The following is a 15,965-nucleotide window of genomic DNA, read 5'->3' as shown; positions in this document are numbered from 1 at the left end:
GTCCCCCTCCTCCTCCTGCAGACTTGCCTCCCCTTCAGGATTTTGTTCCAGCCCCCCCCCCGCCAGTTTTCCACACCTGGTTCTCATATTAAAAAGCTTCTCGAGAATTCAATCGGCCAAACAGGGTGTAGCCCTCTAGGTCTAGAACAGGATCTCCTGGGTAGGCCCGCAGGTAGAGGCTTGGATGCCACTGAGCGAGAAGCATGACAACTTAAGACAGTTTTTTTTTTTTGCTTTGTTCTCTGGAATAAATTTCCCCGAACCACACATGTGACCCCCTCTTCTTCAATGACATCACCGCCTTTCCCGGCTGTCACAGTCTGACTGTATCTACTTTGTGTTTCTAATCTAAACACAGACCGCTTTCGATTGTCTTTCGAGTCTCACAGTGAAAGATAACTGTGTTGGCACAACAGTAGCAACAGGCCAAAACTAGTCTCTGACCCTCGGGCAGAGAGAGAGAGAGAGAGAGACCTGTGAGAAATCTCTGTTTACGCTAAAATGTGAAGCACTTATTGCTGCAAAAAACAGCAAGGTGGCCTTGTAGTGGTGAGTCATTGCTAATGAGTAGGTGTGTGTTCATGTTTTATTTTCTTTCCTTCGTGTTTACACAGGCTTTAATGGCACTAACTGCGAGGTGAACATCGATGACTGCCCTTCTCACCGCTGTCAGAACGGAGGCACCTGTATGGACGGAGTTAATACGTACAACTGTCAATGCCCACCAGAGTGGACTGGTACGTATTTTATGTGTTTATTCATCTATTCTCCCCATCTGTGTGTGTGTGTGTGTGTGTGTCTTCTGGGACAGGCAAGAAGTGAAATGTTGATACTCCTCCTCTCCCAGGTCAGTTTTGCACTGATGACGTGGACGAGTGTCGCCTGCAGCCCAACACGTGTCAGAACGGAGGAACGTGCAGTAACACACAGGGCAGCTACAGCTGCGTGTGCGTGAACGGCTGGAGCGGTCCGGACTGCACCGTGAACATCGACGACTGCGCCACTGCCTCGTGCATGAACGGATCCACCTGCCTCGACCGCGTGGCTTCTTTTATCTGCAAATGTCCCTTTGGAAAGACTGGTTAGTCAGCACGCAGACACGCCTGACCTTACACCCTAAACTCATTCCCACTCCTCACACTCCTGTGTGTGGGATTTTGTGGTCTGAATTCCTGCGATACTACAGTTTCTTACGCAGAGCTGGGAATCTAGCTTGGATTCCAACTGTTTTGATCCCTTATGCAGGTGCATGAGACAGGTGTGCTCTCTCCTTCGCTGCATTAGTCGATTATCAATGAGTCCACACAATGAAGTCCACAAAGGACTTTTGTAGTTTTCAGCACCCCCCCCCCCCCCCCCCCCCCCCCCCCAAATAATTGTTAAAAAGTTGAGTAATCATTTGTTGATACTACCCAGAGATTATCCAACCAGGAGTGATAAGAAATGTAACATTCCTTTGAAATCATGTCATTGTGAATAGAATTGAGTAAATATTTTTCTGAACATTTCATTGGTAGATCATACAATGCAACCTGCATAGAGAACAATATATTGAGGTGGAAAGGTGAAGGAGTCTGGGTTACTTAGACTTAGGCAACAAAGGGAAATCTTTATGGGTAAAGCACTAGCTATTTTAAATTGGGGCATAAAAAGGAAGGTGAGTGGGGAGGACAAAACAAACCCAAAACTGTATGGGTGCCACTCTTGGTCAGGTATGGTCCTTTGTTCGTGGGTTTTCGGTACGTTGCGCATGTATTAATTGTCAAAGGGAGATTTCACCGCACGTGAACTCGACAAAGCTTGACCAAGTTGGGTCCTGTCTCATGTCACTGGCCACATTTCAAGCTACAAACCAACTGCTTTATCTATCACGTGTGCGTGTGTGTGTGTGTGTGTGTTGTCTTGGTAACCCCTGTCGTCATTGTTTTTGTTTTTGCGGTATGCCGACAGGTTTGTTGTGTCACGTGGACGATGCTTGCATTAGTAGCCCTTGCCGAGAGGGTTCTCAGTGCGACACCAACCCCGTGAGCGGCAAATTCAACTGTAACTGCCTCCCGGGATACAAAGGCAGCACCTGCAACGATGATGTGGACGAATGCACCATCGGTGAGACTTTGACTGCACTGCATGCTTTCACGCTAAGAATTATGGATCCGTCAGTTAAAATCTCAGGGCTTTCCATTATATAACAGTATGCAGTTTTAAATACTCTCCCTCTCTCTCTCTCTCTCTCTCTTTCTCTTTTCTCCAGTTCTTTTAGAAGTCTTATTTTAACCACCATACTGTAGTTCTTATATGTCTGAATAGGACCTGAGTCCAATCTGTATACTGTGCCAAAATGTTAACGCACAAATTGAAATTTGTAAAATAGTAAGGACAGTTCCTTACACTCAGCGAACACGACCGTTGTCTGATTGAACGCGTCTAAAGTGTGTGTGGTGTGAGCTCCATACATCATGGATACAGGGTTGCGTTCTTCCACACAGGGATTAACCCATGTGAGCACGGTGGGCAGTGTGTGAACACAGAGGGCTCGTTTAAGTGTAACTGCGCCCGCGGCTACACGGGTCCACGGTGCGAACAGGACGTTAACGAGTGTGGCTCCAATCCCTGCCTCAATGATGCCACCTGCCTGGACCAGATAGGAGACTACACCTGCATCTGCATGCCAGGTGCTTGACACACTAACATATACACATACACATACACATACGCGCACACACACACACAGATAAAACTGTACACATTCACAGCGCTAAAATGTCACACATCCATATACATAACATAACCACATGTTTTGTTTAGTTAAAAAGCCTGACTTCCTGACTTGCCTTGTTGATTCCTGTTAGGGTTTGAGGGTGTTCACTGTGAGATTGATATAAACGAGTGCTCCAGTTCACCTTGTCTGAACAACGGCAAATGTATAGACCAAGTTAGCCGCTACGTCTGCCAGTGCCCTCAAGGTGAGTATCAACACGCCCACTGAGTCTTCCGAGTAAGTGCTCACTCAGCACGTTAGCTTTTCACAGGAGAAATCTCATTTGTCACAACGACGCCAGCATTATACATTCCTCAGTGTGTCTATGTTAGTTCACTCCTTGATGCCTGTGTGTGGGTGCTTGCCTGTTTGTGGTGTGTGTGTGGTGTGTATATATGTGAGTGTTTGTGTGTGTGTGTGTATGTGTGTGTGTGTTTGTGTTTGTGTGTGCCTTTGTGTGTGTGCGCGTGTGTGTGTGTGTGTCCGTGCTGGACAATCTGACTGTGATGTTTGCTCTGTAGGTTTCAGTGGGGAAATGTGTCAGGTGGACATTGATGAGTGTGCCAGTACACCGTGCCACAATGGTGCCAAGTGTGTCGACCGACCCAATGGCTATGAATGCGAATGCGCTGAAGGTGCTTACACACACACACACACACACACACACACACACACACACACACACACGCACAAACCAGCAACTTCTCACCTCAAAGCTTTCTGTCACTCTGACCTCTCATTACTCTGAACTTCTTCAGAATGTTGTCAGTGGCGCGCAGATGTACCATACAAACAACAACATGTCGTAGGATTGCTCTTACACAACGTGTGTGGTCTGTAGTAACCGAGGCGCTGTTGTATGCGGGCAGGTTTCGCAGGGCCTTTGTGCGAGGAGAACATAGACGACTGTAATCCCAAACGCTGCCACCACGGAGAGTGTAAGGATGGCATTGCCACCTTTCACTGCGAGTGTTTCCCAGGCTATATGGGACCGATCTGCAGTGAGCAGGTCAAAGAGTGCAACAGTAACCCATGTCAGAACGGAGGACGCTGCGTGGACCTGGTCAACAAGTACCAGTGTAACTGCCTCCCTGGCACCTCGGGTAAGTTATTGACAGTTAAACCACCTGGTTCTGACAACACACACACACACACACACACACACATTGTATGTGTATTTGTGTAGCGGAGAGTTTCTGAGTGTCTGCTCTGTGCTATCTGTGTCTGTCTGTATCTCTCTGTCTCTCTCACACACACACACACACACACACACACACACACACACTCCTTTTCTTGAGAAGGCTGTGGCCGTTTACTGGCCTCACTCCCTGCACAAGATTAGTCATGCCTGGGGGAGAGCCGATCTTGGGGAAGTCAGTTCAGGTCATTCAGTCACACTCAGTTCCACTTAGTCACACACAGGGGCAAGTGCCTATGTTTGAACTGTACATGTGCTGTACCATGCTGCCCCCTGCAGGAGCCAGCTCTCACTACAGTGTGCCACCGGGTCTACGTGGACATGGCAACAATGCTACAACTATTTGACTAATGCTTCAGACAGATGCAGATATTTGAACTCTCTTCATGTTTTAAATCAAGGCAAGGACAGGCATGGGTCCTTGCCTTATCAAGCTTTAGTTTGTTTTAATACTCCGAATACTCAGTATGGTTTAGTTTGATCTTGTTATGGCTTGAATGGCAGTACAGTTTTTTCTTACTACATTGGGAGTATTGGAAAGTGAATTTGTGTGTGTATGTGTGTGTGTTCTCTCTCTCAGGTGAAAATTGTGAGAATAATTTTGATGACTGCGCCAGTAATCCATGCCAACACGGGACATGTTTGGATGGAATCAATGAGTATACATGCATCTGTGAGGGTGGATACACAGGTACAGCTGCCCTGCCTGGACAAGGCATTTACACCTTCAAACCTCATTCAGCTTAATGGTGTTTTTAAAGCACATATATCTTATGTTGAAAGCACACCGCAAGGCTTTGTAAAAACAATGTTAAAGAAGAAAAATTGTCTGTTAACTGCATAGAAATATCTACCTCAAACTGACCACATAATAATGTATCTATGTAAGTAATGGTTTCTCTTTCAATACGTTATGGTTATGTCTGGTCATAGTACAAAGCACTTCACTACAAATGAATTATCAGCACTATTAGCAAATCATTCTTTTCCCTTCTCTCTCTCTCTTTCTCTCTCTCTTTCTCTGTCTTTCTCTCTCTCTCTCTCTCTCTCTCTGTCTTTCAGGGAAAAGATGTGAGGTGAACATTGACGAGTGTAACTCGGACCCGTGCCTGAACGGAGGCACGTGTGTGGACAGAGTGAATGGTTTCCAGTGTCTGTGCCCGACCGGCACCCACGGCCTGCTGTGCCACTCTGGAGCGGACCACTGTGCCCCCCAGCCCTGTGTTCACGGCCAGTGTGTCGAGCAGCAGGACGGGTGAGCACAGAGTCTTCTTCGTTTTTCTGTCACTCTCTCCCTCATGCTCTCCCCCCGCCCCCCCCCCGATCTCTCTGTCTTTCATTCCCACTATAGTCTTGTTCTATCTTTCCTCCCCCCTGCCCCCCACCCCCCTGCTATATCTTCTTTTTTTTGGTAAAAACACAGACTGAGATATTTTTCATCTGCATGCCTTTGATCCATGTGTCTGTGTGGGTGTGGGTGTGTGTGTGTGTCTGTGGGTGTGTGTATGTGTGTTTCTGTGTCTATGGGTGTGTATGTGTCTGTCCGTGCAGGTACCGATGTGACTGTGAGTCAGGCTGGGTGGGTTCACACTGTGAACAGGAGATGGACGAGTGTCAGTCAAACCCCTGTCAGCATGGCGGAGTCTGCACCGACCGCTCCAACGGCTACACCTGCAAGTGCGCCAGTGGCTTTTCAGGTGAGTGTCTGCACCACCAGGCCTCTTAGGAAAACTGCCCCACAGCACAGCAGCTACGTTCCTGGAGAAAAGCTCAATTTCATAAAGATAGCAAATTTTTTTTTTCTTCAGCATTGGGTACCTCACTTGGGTCAATTATCGTGATGGAGATTTGATGCATTCCGCTGAATAGGATAGTTTGTTTAAAAATGCCCACATAAGTGTCCTAATTACTGATACTAAATGGTACTGATACTGATATCTATATTTCTGCTGTGTCTAGCTAAGGATGCTTATTGTTAATATATTCAAATTCAGTAGCCGCAGTGTCAGATCCCCATAGATAAAGTTGTCTTAAGGTAAGAATGTTATGGTGGAAAAAAAGGGATGAATCTTGCCTTGAACAGTTGCAGAAAAATTACAAACAGGAGTTGTCAAGCTAAATGAATCACATATGTAAGTGGACCAATGCGAAAGCTTAAAATGCTGCTTTTCTCTGTATCAGGTGATAACTGTGAGGTGAACATTAATGAGTGTGAATCAGAACCCTGTATGAACCAGGGCACCTGTGAGGACGGCATCAACAGCTACACCTGCCACTGCTCATTACCATACACAGGTAAACAGCCACCACAACAGCAGTCAGTCTCCTCTCTTCTTATGGACATAACAGGGTGGAGAGTTCGTTCTCCTTTGCTTCGATGGGGAGTTCAAGGGGAGGGTTTAGTGTAATTGTTCTCCGCCGCACACGTGAGGTCTTTGGGTTGATTGTTTTTTTTTGTTGTTGTTTTTTTTTGTGGGGACTTGAGAGGACAGCTTGCTGTACTCGTTCCCCCCTTGCTCATGTTGCTGACTGTTGTTTATGTATGAACACGCAGGAAAGCGCTGTGAACGAGAGCTGGCGCCCTGTGCCTCACAGCCCTGTCAGAGGGGAGGGGTTTGTCAGCCATCCTTAGACTACACCTCCTATACCTGCAAATGTCCCAGTGGCTGGAAAGGTGGGTTTTCTGTGTGTGTGTGTGTCTGTGTGTGTCTGTGTGTTTCCTGAGACAAGAGACATTTAATTTCATAAGTTGTGTTGTTTATCGTCATCATTTTGTATGGTTTCGTAAGCATGGTTTAGAGTTGTAATATGTTATGCACACACCCCTTTCATACAGTTTCAATTTTATATACACTTTAATATTCTGGGATGAAAAATCTCTCTCTCTCCCCCTCTCTCTCTCTCTCTCCCTCTCTCCCTCTCATATTTCGTTTGCCCCCGCTGAACTCCTCTGTTTGTTTATGTCCAGGTGTGCAGTGCACAGAGGATGTGGACGAGTGCAAGAAGAGTCCGTGCCTGAACGGAGCTCGCTGTATGAACATCCAGGGCAGCTACATGTGCGAGTGTCAGCCAGGATACAGCGGCAAAAACTGCCAGACAAACATAGATGACTGCAGCTCCAGTGAGTCATCCCTGCCCCCCTGCCCCCCCCCCCCCCCCCCCAAACTCTGATATGACAGGTTCACTTGTACCAGAGACTGACAGCAACACTGAAAGGAGATAAAAAAAAAAGATGTGGTTAATTTACTCTCTCTCTTTCAGATCCCTGTCGGAATGGAGGGTCTTGTGTGGACAAAGTGGGCCGTTTCTCGTGCGAATGCAGACCTGGTTTCTATGGCGAGCGTTGCGAAGAGGAGGTGAACGAGTGCGCCAGCTCGCCCTGCAGAAACGGTGCGACCTGCACCGACTACATCAACAGCTACGTGTGCCAGTGCCAGCCCGGCTTTAACGGCATACACTGCGAACGCAACATCCTGGAGTGCACGGAAAGGTAGTTCAAGTATAGTCCGTGTATATCAATCCGTCACACACCCGAGTCCCCTTACAAACCAGTTAATGAATCACTGAGAAAACGTCTGAAAACGTCACCCGATAAATTGTGTCGTCCTTTGACTGAACGACCTGTTAATGAGTTACTGTTTGCCGCCTTCTTCTTCCTCTCTCGTTCTTTTCCTCTCCCTCATGGCCGCTCCTCCTTCAGCTCTTGCCTTAACAACGGGACGTGCGTGGACGGCATTAACAGTTTCTCCTGCCGCTGTCGGCCGGGCTTCACCGGCTTCTTCTGCGAGCACGAGACGAACGAGTGTGACTCCCAACCCTGCAAAAATGGGGGCACCTGCGTCGACGACATCGGCACCTACCGCTGCACCTGTCCACCAGAGTACACTGGGCAGAACTGCCAGGTACGCGTCGCTCTCGTCCTACGTTTGAGATGAACACTGGCTCCAAAACATACATTTCAATTCAGTTACATTTCAATGTTTAATTAATGCGCCCGCACACACACAACCGCACGCCCGCACACACAAACACACACACCAGCCTGTAATATTACTACACATTGCTGTATGCTGAGTTTTTATTTTTGTCTTTTGTTTTTTTTTACTTGTCTTCACTGACAGTCCAATGTGTAAAATCTCTTCCTCTTGCTCTCTCTCTCTCTTTCCTTAAAGTCTTTGGTCAACCTGTGTAGTCAATCCCTCTGTCGCAATGGAGGCACGTGCGTCCAGCAAGAGACCACACGCCGCTGCAACTGCCCAAATGGCTGGACTGGACTCTACTGCGACATACCCAACCTGTCCTGCCAGGCCATCGCCGCCCGCAAAGGTGAACCGGCTTTGCCCTGAACCTCCGCGTTTCACTTGCCCGACGTACAGTTTACACTTTATCTCAGCTCACTCCCAGAACAGCTGCCCCGTGGGCGGTATCAAAAGAACAGCACACAGCAGGCATGAGTGGGTGAAAACAGGACTGTTCTGTCTGTAACCATGTGCATCTCTCGCAGGTGTCTCTGTGGAGAACGTTTGTCAGCATGCCGGTCGTTGTCTGGACAAAGGAAACTCTCACCAGTGTATCTGCCAGGTCGGTTACGAGGGCAGTTATTGTGAGTCAGAGGTGGACGAGTGCTTGTCGAACCCCTGTCGAAACGGAGGCACGTGTGTGGACTACAGGGGAGGATATGACTGTCAGGTAGTGAACGGGTTTACCGAATAACCGTTTTGCTTTCGGAGACGGGGATGACATTCGGTCGAACTGTCCGTAACCCTTACCCTCTCTCCTCTCCTCTCCTCTCTCTCAGTGCAAGCCGGGCTTTCAGGGGGTGAACTGCGAGTACGATATCGATGAGTGTATGTCCAATCCCTGTCGCCACGGCGGCACCTGCATTGACCTCATCAACCGATTCACCTGCTCCTGCCCACCGGGCACGCGAGGTAAGCACGGCAAAGAGAGAGCATCTGAGATCGGACTCCGGAGTCCTTACACATTTCCAGCGTAATAAACCCTTTGTAGATGCCATCACTCTGGTACAATTTGACGTCATGTTATAATAAGTTTGGTGGGTGGGCGTGTTGGTTTTGTGACTGAGGTAACCGGGGGGGATGTTATTTTCTCTCTAGGCTTGCACTGTGAGGTTGACGTGGACGAGTGCGCCCCTGAATTCGGCGCTCGCTGTCGGAATGGGGGCCAGTGCGTGGACGGTTTGGGCCGCTACACCTGCTCCTGTCCTCCGGGCTTCACGGGAGACCACTGCGAGGGTGAAATCAATAAATGCCAGTCCAGTCCCTGCAACACACAGGGCACTGTCGACTGCGTTCCCCTGCCCAACGACTACCAGTGCCGCTGTCGCCTGGGTTACACAGGTATCTGTTCATCTAGACTGCTCTTTATGTGGCAGAGAATGTCATGAGTTGACTTGTATGTTATCCAGTAGTTTTGACATGGACCAGTCAAGTTACACTGTACGTTTAAAGAACGGGTCACAAGCCACACTCTGAAAAAAAAATGGTCCCAAAATGTACCTGTCGTAATAGACAGAGGTTCAGAACCTTCACTGTGTCTGAGCGGTGTCTTTCCCAGGCATTACGCTCTGTTTGATTTGTCTCGATTTTTCGTTGTCTCTGTCTTTAAGGTCGTCACTGTGAGTCGATGGTGGACCTGTGCCTGTCCAAACCCTGTCATAACAGTGGCACCTGCTCCATGAACATGAGCTCAGTACACGGATATTCCTGTTCCTGCCAGCCGGTAAGTCTACTCTCCCTTCACACCTCAGGGTTCTCCCCTGTCTGCCCCAAACGTTCACACAGTTTCACTGTTAAAATATCACCAGCTTTTTCTGACAGGGAAAACACACTGGTAGATTCTTCGCTGATTTAGATTGTAGCCAGCACTGTATTGTCTCAAATTTCTTTACCTCAAAAATGAATATTAAGGAGTAAAAAGATTCATTTTCAGTGAACTAACATTCCTGAGAGGGAGAAATTGTTTATTTATTTATTCATTATTCAGTTGTATGAATGAAACCAATCAAGCTTGAGCTGCACTATGTCTCTCTGTTTGGCTCTGTCACTAATCACTTTAATACCTAAAGGGCTTCCTTATGTTGTACACTGTCTTGCACTTTCATACCTCTTGCCTCTCATCTTTTGTCGCTCTTAACCTTTCCTAACTGCTAATTATTCTCTTCCTGTTCTCATGCTTGCCACAAAGAGAGTGACAAAGCCTAACGCAGGTATGAATAAAAAAAAAAAAATCAAGAGCTTTCCTGGAGCAGACACTGTTCTGTTGCCGTAGATATACTGTTGCTATGTAACCTCTTTGTCATACGTGCTGTTATTAGAGCAATGAAAATCTTCAGGTGCTGTGCTGCTGCCTTGTTTTTATTTTCGGTGTGTAACAGTTGTCATCTCTGCCACACTTCCAGGGCTACACTGGCTTTAACTGCGGGGAAATAGAAGGTTACAACTGTGCCAACCTGCGGTGTCAAAATGGTGGAAACTGCCAGGCCACTGCGTCGGGTCATCTCCAGTGCCAGTGTCCTCCTGGTTTTAGTGGCCCACGCTGCGAGACGGGCCAGGTTCTCCCTTGCACTTGCCAAAATGGGGGCACTTGTATCAAAGACCCCGAGAAGCCGTACCAGACCGCCTGCCTCTGCCCACCCAAATTTACCGGCCCGCGCTGCGAGCACCTGAGCCCAGGCCCGCGGTCCGCCTGCCACTACGTGGAGTGCGAGAGGCGCAAGGGCGACGGCGTGTGTGACCCCCAGTGTAAGAACCAGGAGTGCGACTGGGACGGTGGGGACTGCACCCTGCACTGGCCCAAGCCGTGGGAGAACTGCACCACCAGCGCACGCTGCTGGGAGCTCTTCAACAACAAACGCTGCGACCCAGAATGCGCCACCCCGGGGTGTCTCTTCGACAGCTTCGAATGCAAGAAAGGCTCGTCCGCTCCAACCACCTGCAAGTCAGTACCACGACCACGGCTCACGGCCGACCGAACAAAGACAACAGTCAGAGGACGTATAATGAGATTTGTGTGTTTTTAGGGTCACCTTTAGGAAGCATTTTTAGAACCATTTCGTTTGCGAACACGAATGTGTCTTTTAGTGGAACAACAGTGAAAAGTATGACTGATCTGTTCTCTCCCCTCTCTCTCTCACTCTCTCCTCTCTCTGTCTCTTTCTCTCTCATTTTTATTCAGGTATGATAAGTACTGTACTGACCATTATGGCAACGGCCACTGTAATCAGGGCTGTAACACAGAGGCCTGCGGCTGGGACGGCCTGGACTGCGCCACGGACATCCCCCCCAAGCTGGCGGACGGCACGCTCGTGATCGTGGTCCTGCTGCAGCCGGAGGAGCTCCTGGGAGACCTGAAAGGATTCCTGCGTTCACTGGGCACCCTCCTGCACACCAACCTCCGGGTCAAACTGGACGAGCAGAGCAACTACATGCTGTACCCGTACTACCGCAACGAGCACGACGAGAGCCAGGAGGGGGCGGCCAGCATGAAGCAGCGCGGCAAAAGGGAACTGGAGAAGGAGATTATTGGGTACGGTATCTTCTTACGGGGCTTGGTTTAGGCCAGGGTACACACACGCATGTCTCTCTCATCTTTCACCCCGTGCGGATGAGACGAAACGCTGCAAATCTCACTAAACCTTTTGTTACTGTAGGTCCAAGGTGTACCTGGAAATCGATAACCGCCAGTGCGTCCAGACCTCCAGCGAATGTTTTTTGAGCACGGACCTGGCGGCGTCTTACATTGCCGCCGAGTACCTCAAATCGGAGCTGCCTTACCCTGTCTACTCTGTCAGAAGTAAGTCGCTCGAAGTAAAAACAGTCTAAACGGTGTCAAAGCAAGTCCAAACTTTTGAATCAGAGTGCTGAGTGCGAGTGTGAAATGTAGGGTGGCTTTCAAGTGGTGTCTGCTCCCTCAGGCGATCACAAGGAGATCGAGCCTACGACCCCTCTGCTTTACCTGGTTGCCGTGGCAGCGGGCATCATCCTGCTCATCGTGGTGTTGGGTGTGTTGGCGACCAAGCGCAAGAGAAAGCATGGAATCCTCTGGCTTCCTGACGGGTTCCTCACCAAAAAAGACAGCAAGAGGCGGGAGCCCGTGGGCCAGGATGACTTTGGCATGAAGTGAGTTTGTGCGACACATAGAATGTGGATTTAGCAAAACAAATATTCCCTTACAATAATATTGACTGTTCTGCACCACTGCAGTGTTTTTTTTTTTGTTTTGTTTTGTTTTTTTTAAAGCTAAAATGCCCATGAGTCATGGTGTATGTAAAGGGAGTCGACATAATTAGCTGTTAGCTTAATGTTTCCTGAGTACATTTTCCCTGAGAGAAGAGTAGTTTGTGATTATTAGCAAGGATTAGCTCTTTTCCTGAATTTGTCACACCCAGTCTGTCCCTGCAGTTGTAACCACAAGGTCATTAATGAATCTCACATCTCTTCTCTTCTCTTCTCTTCTCTTCTCTTCTCTTCTCTTCTCTTCTCTTCTCTTCTCTTCTCTTCTCTTCTCTTCTCTTCTCTTCTCTTCTCTTCTCTTCTCTTCTCTTCTCTCAGGAACATGCAGAAACCTCAGGATGGAGGAATAATGGATGGCAGCTCTGGCCATCATTGGTCAGAAGAAGATCACATGGCCAAAAAGCCCAGGGTGAGAAAGAGGAATATTCATACCCCTTTGCCTTTAAATTGATCTTATACAACAAATAGTCATTGTTTTTCTTGTTTTTCAAGTAGAACCTCGTGAACAGATTTATTTATCTCTTTCTGTTTTTCTTCTGTGACACGGTAGATGGAGGATAAACCACTTTTGCCTATGGGGGTGGATGGAGGTGTGGATCGTCGGGAGTGGACGCTGCAGCATCACAAGGCTGCGGACATAACCTTGACTCCCCCTCAGGCCGACGTTGACATGGACTGCCTTGACGTGAATGCAGCAGGCCCAGGTTACAGTCGCAAACGTTTCACATCTCTACCTCGCCAGGCCGCACAGCTATGCCACACTATATTCCTCTATAACCCCTCCATGTCAGCACTCTTGCCACTTTTCTCTCTCTGTCCGGAAACACATACGCCATATGCCTTAAACTTGATTTCAGCTTTACTTAATCCAAATCATGCAAAAAAAAGGTCAAAACCACCATGTCCCAATGGCACCCATCAACAACAGAAGTTTTGTCCATAGCACAGACACATGGTAATACATAGCGATGTAGTGACTGCTAACATAGTTAACCATAATAATGATTTTCCGTTTTTCTGTCATGTTTTGTGACCTCTCTCTCACAGATGGCTTCACTCCGCTCATGCTTGCGTCTTTGCGGAGCGGCGGGAGTCCTGAATGTGGCAGCATGCTCGGAGAGGAAGAAGAGGAAAGTGGCGCCGACGAACCCGGTTCCAACATCATCACCGACCTCATCGCCCAGGGAGCCACGCTCATGGCCCAGACGGACCGCACCGGGGAGACGGCTCTGCACCTGGCCGCTCGTTACGCCCGCGCCGACGCTGCCAAGAGGCTGTTGGACGCCGGCGCTGATGCCAACGCTCGTGATAACATGGGACGTACCCCTCTCCATGCTGCCGTCGCCGCTGACGCCCAGGGAGTTTTCCAGGTGAGGATCATCTGCTCTTCAAAAACCCCCACAACATCAACACTGAAGAAAATTCATTTGTTGATTTAGCACTAGATTCTTTCATATAAATATATGGGCTTTGTATCCTTGGTCTTATTGGTTCTATTCTGAACAAGGCTTTAAATGAAAGGTTTTTATGCATCTGTCTTGAAAGAGAGCTTTTTTTTTTCCACCTTGACTCAAGATGAAGCTATTCTCTTTCTCATAATACGTCAAGTAAGCCTACAGTTTTACTAATGATTTATTTAACAAGCCATGTTGTAATCATCTAATTGGGTATAATTAGCATCCTCTCTGGCTTAATTCCCAGCCTGATAATCTGGTAATTCTCCAGTTTCCCTGTGAGATCCTCTTGGTCATTGTGCTTTGCTGACTGTTCCCAGATCCTGATCCGCAATCGTGCCACAGAGCTAGATGCCCGCATGAATGACGGCACAACGCCACTAATCCTGGCCGCCAGGCTGGCTGTGGAAGGCATGGTGGAGGAACTAGTACACTGTCACGCTGACGTCAATGCAGTGGATGATCATGGTGAGAGCACACGCATGTACACATGCGCGCGCACACACACACACACACACACACACACACATGCACATATAACAAGACAAGTAGGTGGAATTGAAGCGCTTCCTCTCTCTCTTTAGGCAAGTCTGCTCTGCACTGGGCAGCCGCTGTGAACAACGTTGAAGCCACCCTAGTATTACTGAAGAATGGAGCCAATCGTGACATGCAGGACAATAAGGTAAGCGCTTTCTGTATTTTTCTCTGTCTCTATTACGAGATTTCCTCTCGTTTCCCCCGAACTCAACCCCTGTGTTAACCCTCACTGTGTTTCCACAGGAGGAGACTCCGTTGTTTCTGGCGGCCAGAGAGGGCAGTTTTGAGGCTGCTCAGGTTCTTCTGGACCACTACTCTAACAGAGACATCACTGACCACCTAGACCGGCTGCCTCGCGACACGGCCCAGGAACGCATGCATCACGACATCGTGCGTCTGCTGGACCAGTACAACCTGGTGCAGAGTCCCCACGCGGGTCCCAATCACCTGGGTGGAGGGGCTGGGCACTCCTCCTTGGTCTGTGGGGCGAACGGTGGCGGGTTCATGGGAATGAGGCCAGGAGCCCAGGGCAAAAAGAACCGGCGCAACGGAGCTAAAGTGGGAGGCGTGGGTGGAGGAACTGCCAAAGAGCTGAAGGACATGAAGGCCAAACGCAGGAAGAAACCAGCCGGAGGAGAGGGGCCAGCCACGGCGGCGGTGGTGGGAGGACCCAACGGCAACGCCGCCAAAGCGGCCGGCGGCCTCTCAGAGAGCTCGGTCACCATGTCGCCGGTCGACTCCTTAGAGTCCCCGCACTCGTACGCGGGTGAAGCCGCCAGCGCCACCAACGCGGCCAATTCGCCCCCTCTGCTGAGCAGCCCGTCGTCCAGGCACATGCTGCCCCCTGTCAGTCACATGTTAGGCCAGCAGCAGAGCTGGGTGGGCCTCGCTAAGCACGGCTACGGAGGCAACATGTTCAGTCTCATGCCTCATCAGATGAACGCCACGCCGCACTCGGCGATGTCCCAGCACCACAGTCCCGGCATGCTCACCCCCATGAACGTCACCATGAGCCGGGAGCAGCTGCCCCCCATCGTCACCTTCCAGATGATGACGGCAGGGGGCGGCCAGACCATGCTGAAGCAGTCCCAGCCCGGGCAGATGCAGCCGCAGGGTCAGAGTCAAGGTCAGCCCCACCCGCAGCAAGGAGCCGCTCACATGCACTGCAACCAGGGCATGATGTACCCGATGCCCGAGGTGGGAATGCAGCACACCTTGTCGCACCCTCTGCCGCATGGTCACGGCCACGCTCTGTCCCACCCCCACGGCATGGCGGAGGGCTCCGCCCGCCAGGTGGGTCCATACCAGTCTCTCCAAAGCCCCGTGGATAAGTACCCCACGCCGCCGTCTCAGCATAGCCAGCATGGTACCGCTGGCTCGGAGGGTACCACCCCGGGCCACCCTGCACACCCCCTTAGCGAGCACCCCTACCTCACCCCTTCCCCGGAGTCTCCGGACCCCTGGTCCTCCTCGTCGCCCCACTCCAACTCGGACTGGTCTGACGTCACCACCAGCCCCACCCCTCTCGGGAACCCCCACGCACTGGCTCCCTCCCGTCACACCCACATTCCGGAGCAGGCACAGCTGCAGCCGCAGTCGCAGTCAGCGCAGCCTGCGCAGCAGCAGCAGCCCCAGCGCAGCAGCGTGTATGCATAGATGCGGAGGCTCAAATTCTGACCTCGTCACCTGCTATCATAACTACATAAAAACTTAATCCGCCATAAGTTGCCATAATCACACGGGCTGCTGCCTCATCCTTTTCA

The 15,965-nt window shown here is 49.8% G+C and overlaps 1 protein-coding gene across 1 annotated transcript in view; it reads left to right on the top strand.

Annotated features, from left to right (window-relative positions):
• Positions 1 to 15,940, top strand: part of notch2 (notch receptor 2) — a 16,686-nt gene extending 746 nt beyond the window's left edge. The window contains exons 3-32 of the mRNA XM_030783866.1: positions 615 to 737; positions 848 to 1,081; positions 1,951 to 2,106; positions 2,487 to 2,672; positions 2,850 to 2,963; positions 3,280 to 3,393; positions 3,628 to 3,861; positions 4,537 to 4,647; positions 5,019 to 5,211; positions 5,508 to 5,653; positions 6,138 to 6,251; positions 6,511 to 6,630; positions 6,925 to 7,077; positions 7,218 to 7,446; positions 7,657 to 7,858; positions 8,129 to 8,282; positions 8,461 to 8,645; positions 8,755 to 8,887; positions 9,074 to 9,316; positions 9,586 to 9,698; positions 10,378 to 10,916; positions 11,154 to 11,504; positions 11,629 to 11,785; positions 11,907 to 12,097; positions 12,530 to 12,620; positions 12,762 to 12,915; positions 13,259 to 13,581; positions 13,986 to 14,133; positions 14,250 to 14,347; positions 14,446 to 15,940. Coding sequence (XP_030639726.1) covers positions 615 to 737; positions 848 to 1,081; positions 1,951 to 2,106; positions 2,487 to 2,672; positions 2,850 to 2,963; positions 3,280 to 3,393; positions 3,628 to 3,861; positions 4,537 to 4,647; positions 5,019 to 5,211; positions 5,508 to 5,653; positions 6,138 to 6,251; positions 6,511 to 6,630; positions 6,925 to 7,077; positions 7,218 to 7,446; positions 7,657 to 7,858; positions 8,129 to 8,282; positions 8,461 to 8,645; positions 8,755 to 8,887; positions 9,074 to 9,316; positions 9,586 to 9,698; positions 10,378 to 10,916; positions 11,154 to 11,504; positions 11,629 to 11,785; positions 11,907 to 12,097; positions 12,530 to 12,620; positions 12,762 to 12,915; positions 13,259 to 13,581; positions 13,986 to 14,133; positions 14,250 to 14,347; positions 14,446 to 15,858 — 6,722 coding nt within the window. The 3' untranslated portion in view covers positions 15,859 to 15,940. The remainder of the gene's footprint in view (positions 1 to 614; positions 738 to 847; positions 1,082 to 1,950; positions 2,107 to 2,486; positions 2,673 to 2,849; positions 2,964 to 3,279; positions 3,394 to 3,627; positions 3,862 to 4,536; positions 4,648 to 5,018; positions 5,212 to 5,507; positions 5,654 to 6,137; positions 6,252 to 6,510; positions 6,631 to 6,924; positions 7,078 to 7,217; positions 7,447 to 7,656; positions 7,859 to 8,128; positions 8,283 to 8,460; positions 8,646 to 8,754; positions 8,888 to 9,073; positions 9,317 to 9,585; positions 9,699 to 10,377; positions 10,917 to 11,153; positions 11,505 to 11,628; positions 11,786 to 11,906; positions 12,098 to 12,529; positions 12,621 to 12,761; positions 12,916 to 13,258; positions 13,582 to 13,985; positions 14,134 to 14,249; positions 14,348 to 14,445) is intronic.
• The last annotated feature ends 25 nt before the right edge of the window (positions 15,941 to 15,965 follow it).

Source organism: Chanos chanos, chromosome 9, assembly GCF_902362185.1.
Source record: "Chanos chanos chromosome 9, fChaCha1.1, whole genome shotgun sequence".
NCBI classification, from domain to species: Eukaryota; Metazoa; Chordata; class Actinopteri; order Gonorynchiformes; family Chanidae; genus Chanos; species Chanos chanos.
Note: the sequence above shows the minus strand (reverse complement) of the source record. Positions and strands in the feature narration are given on the sequence as shown.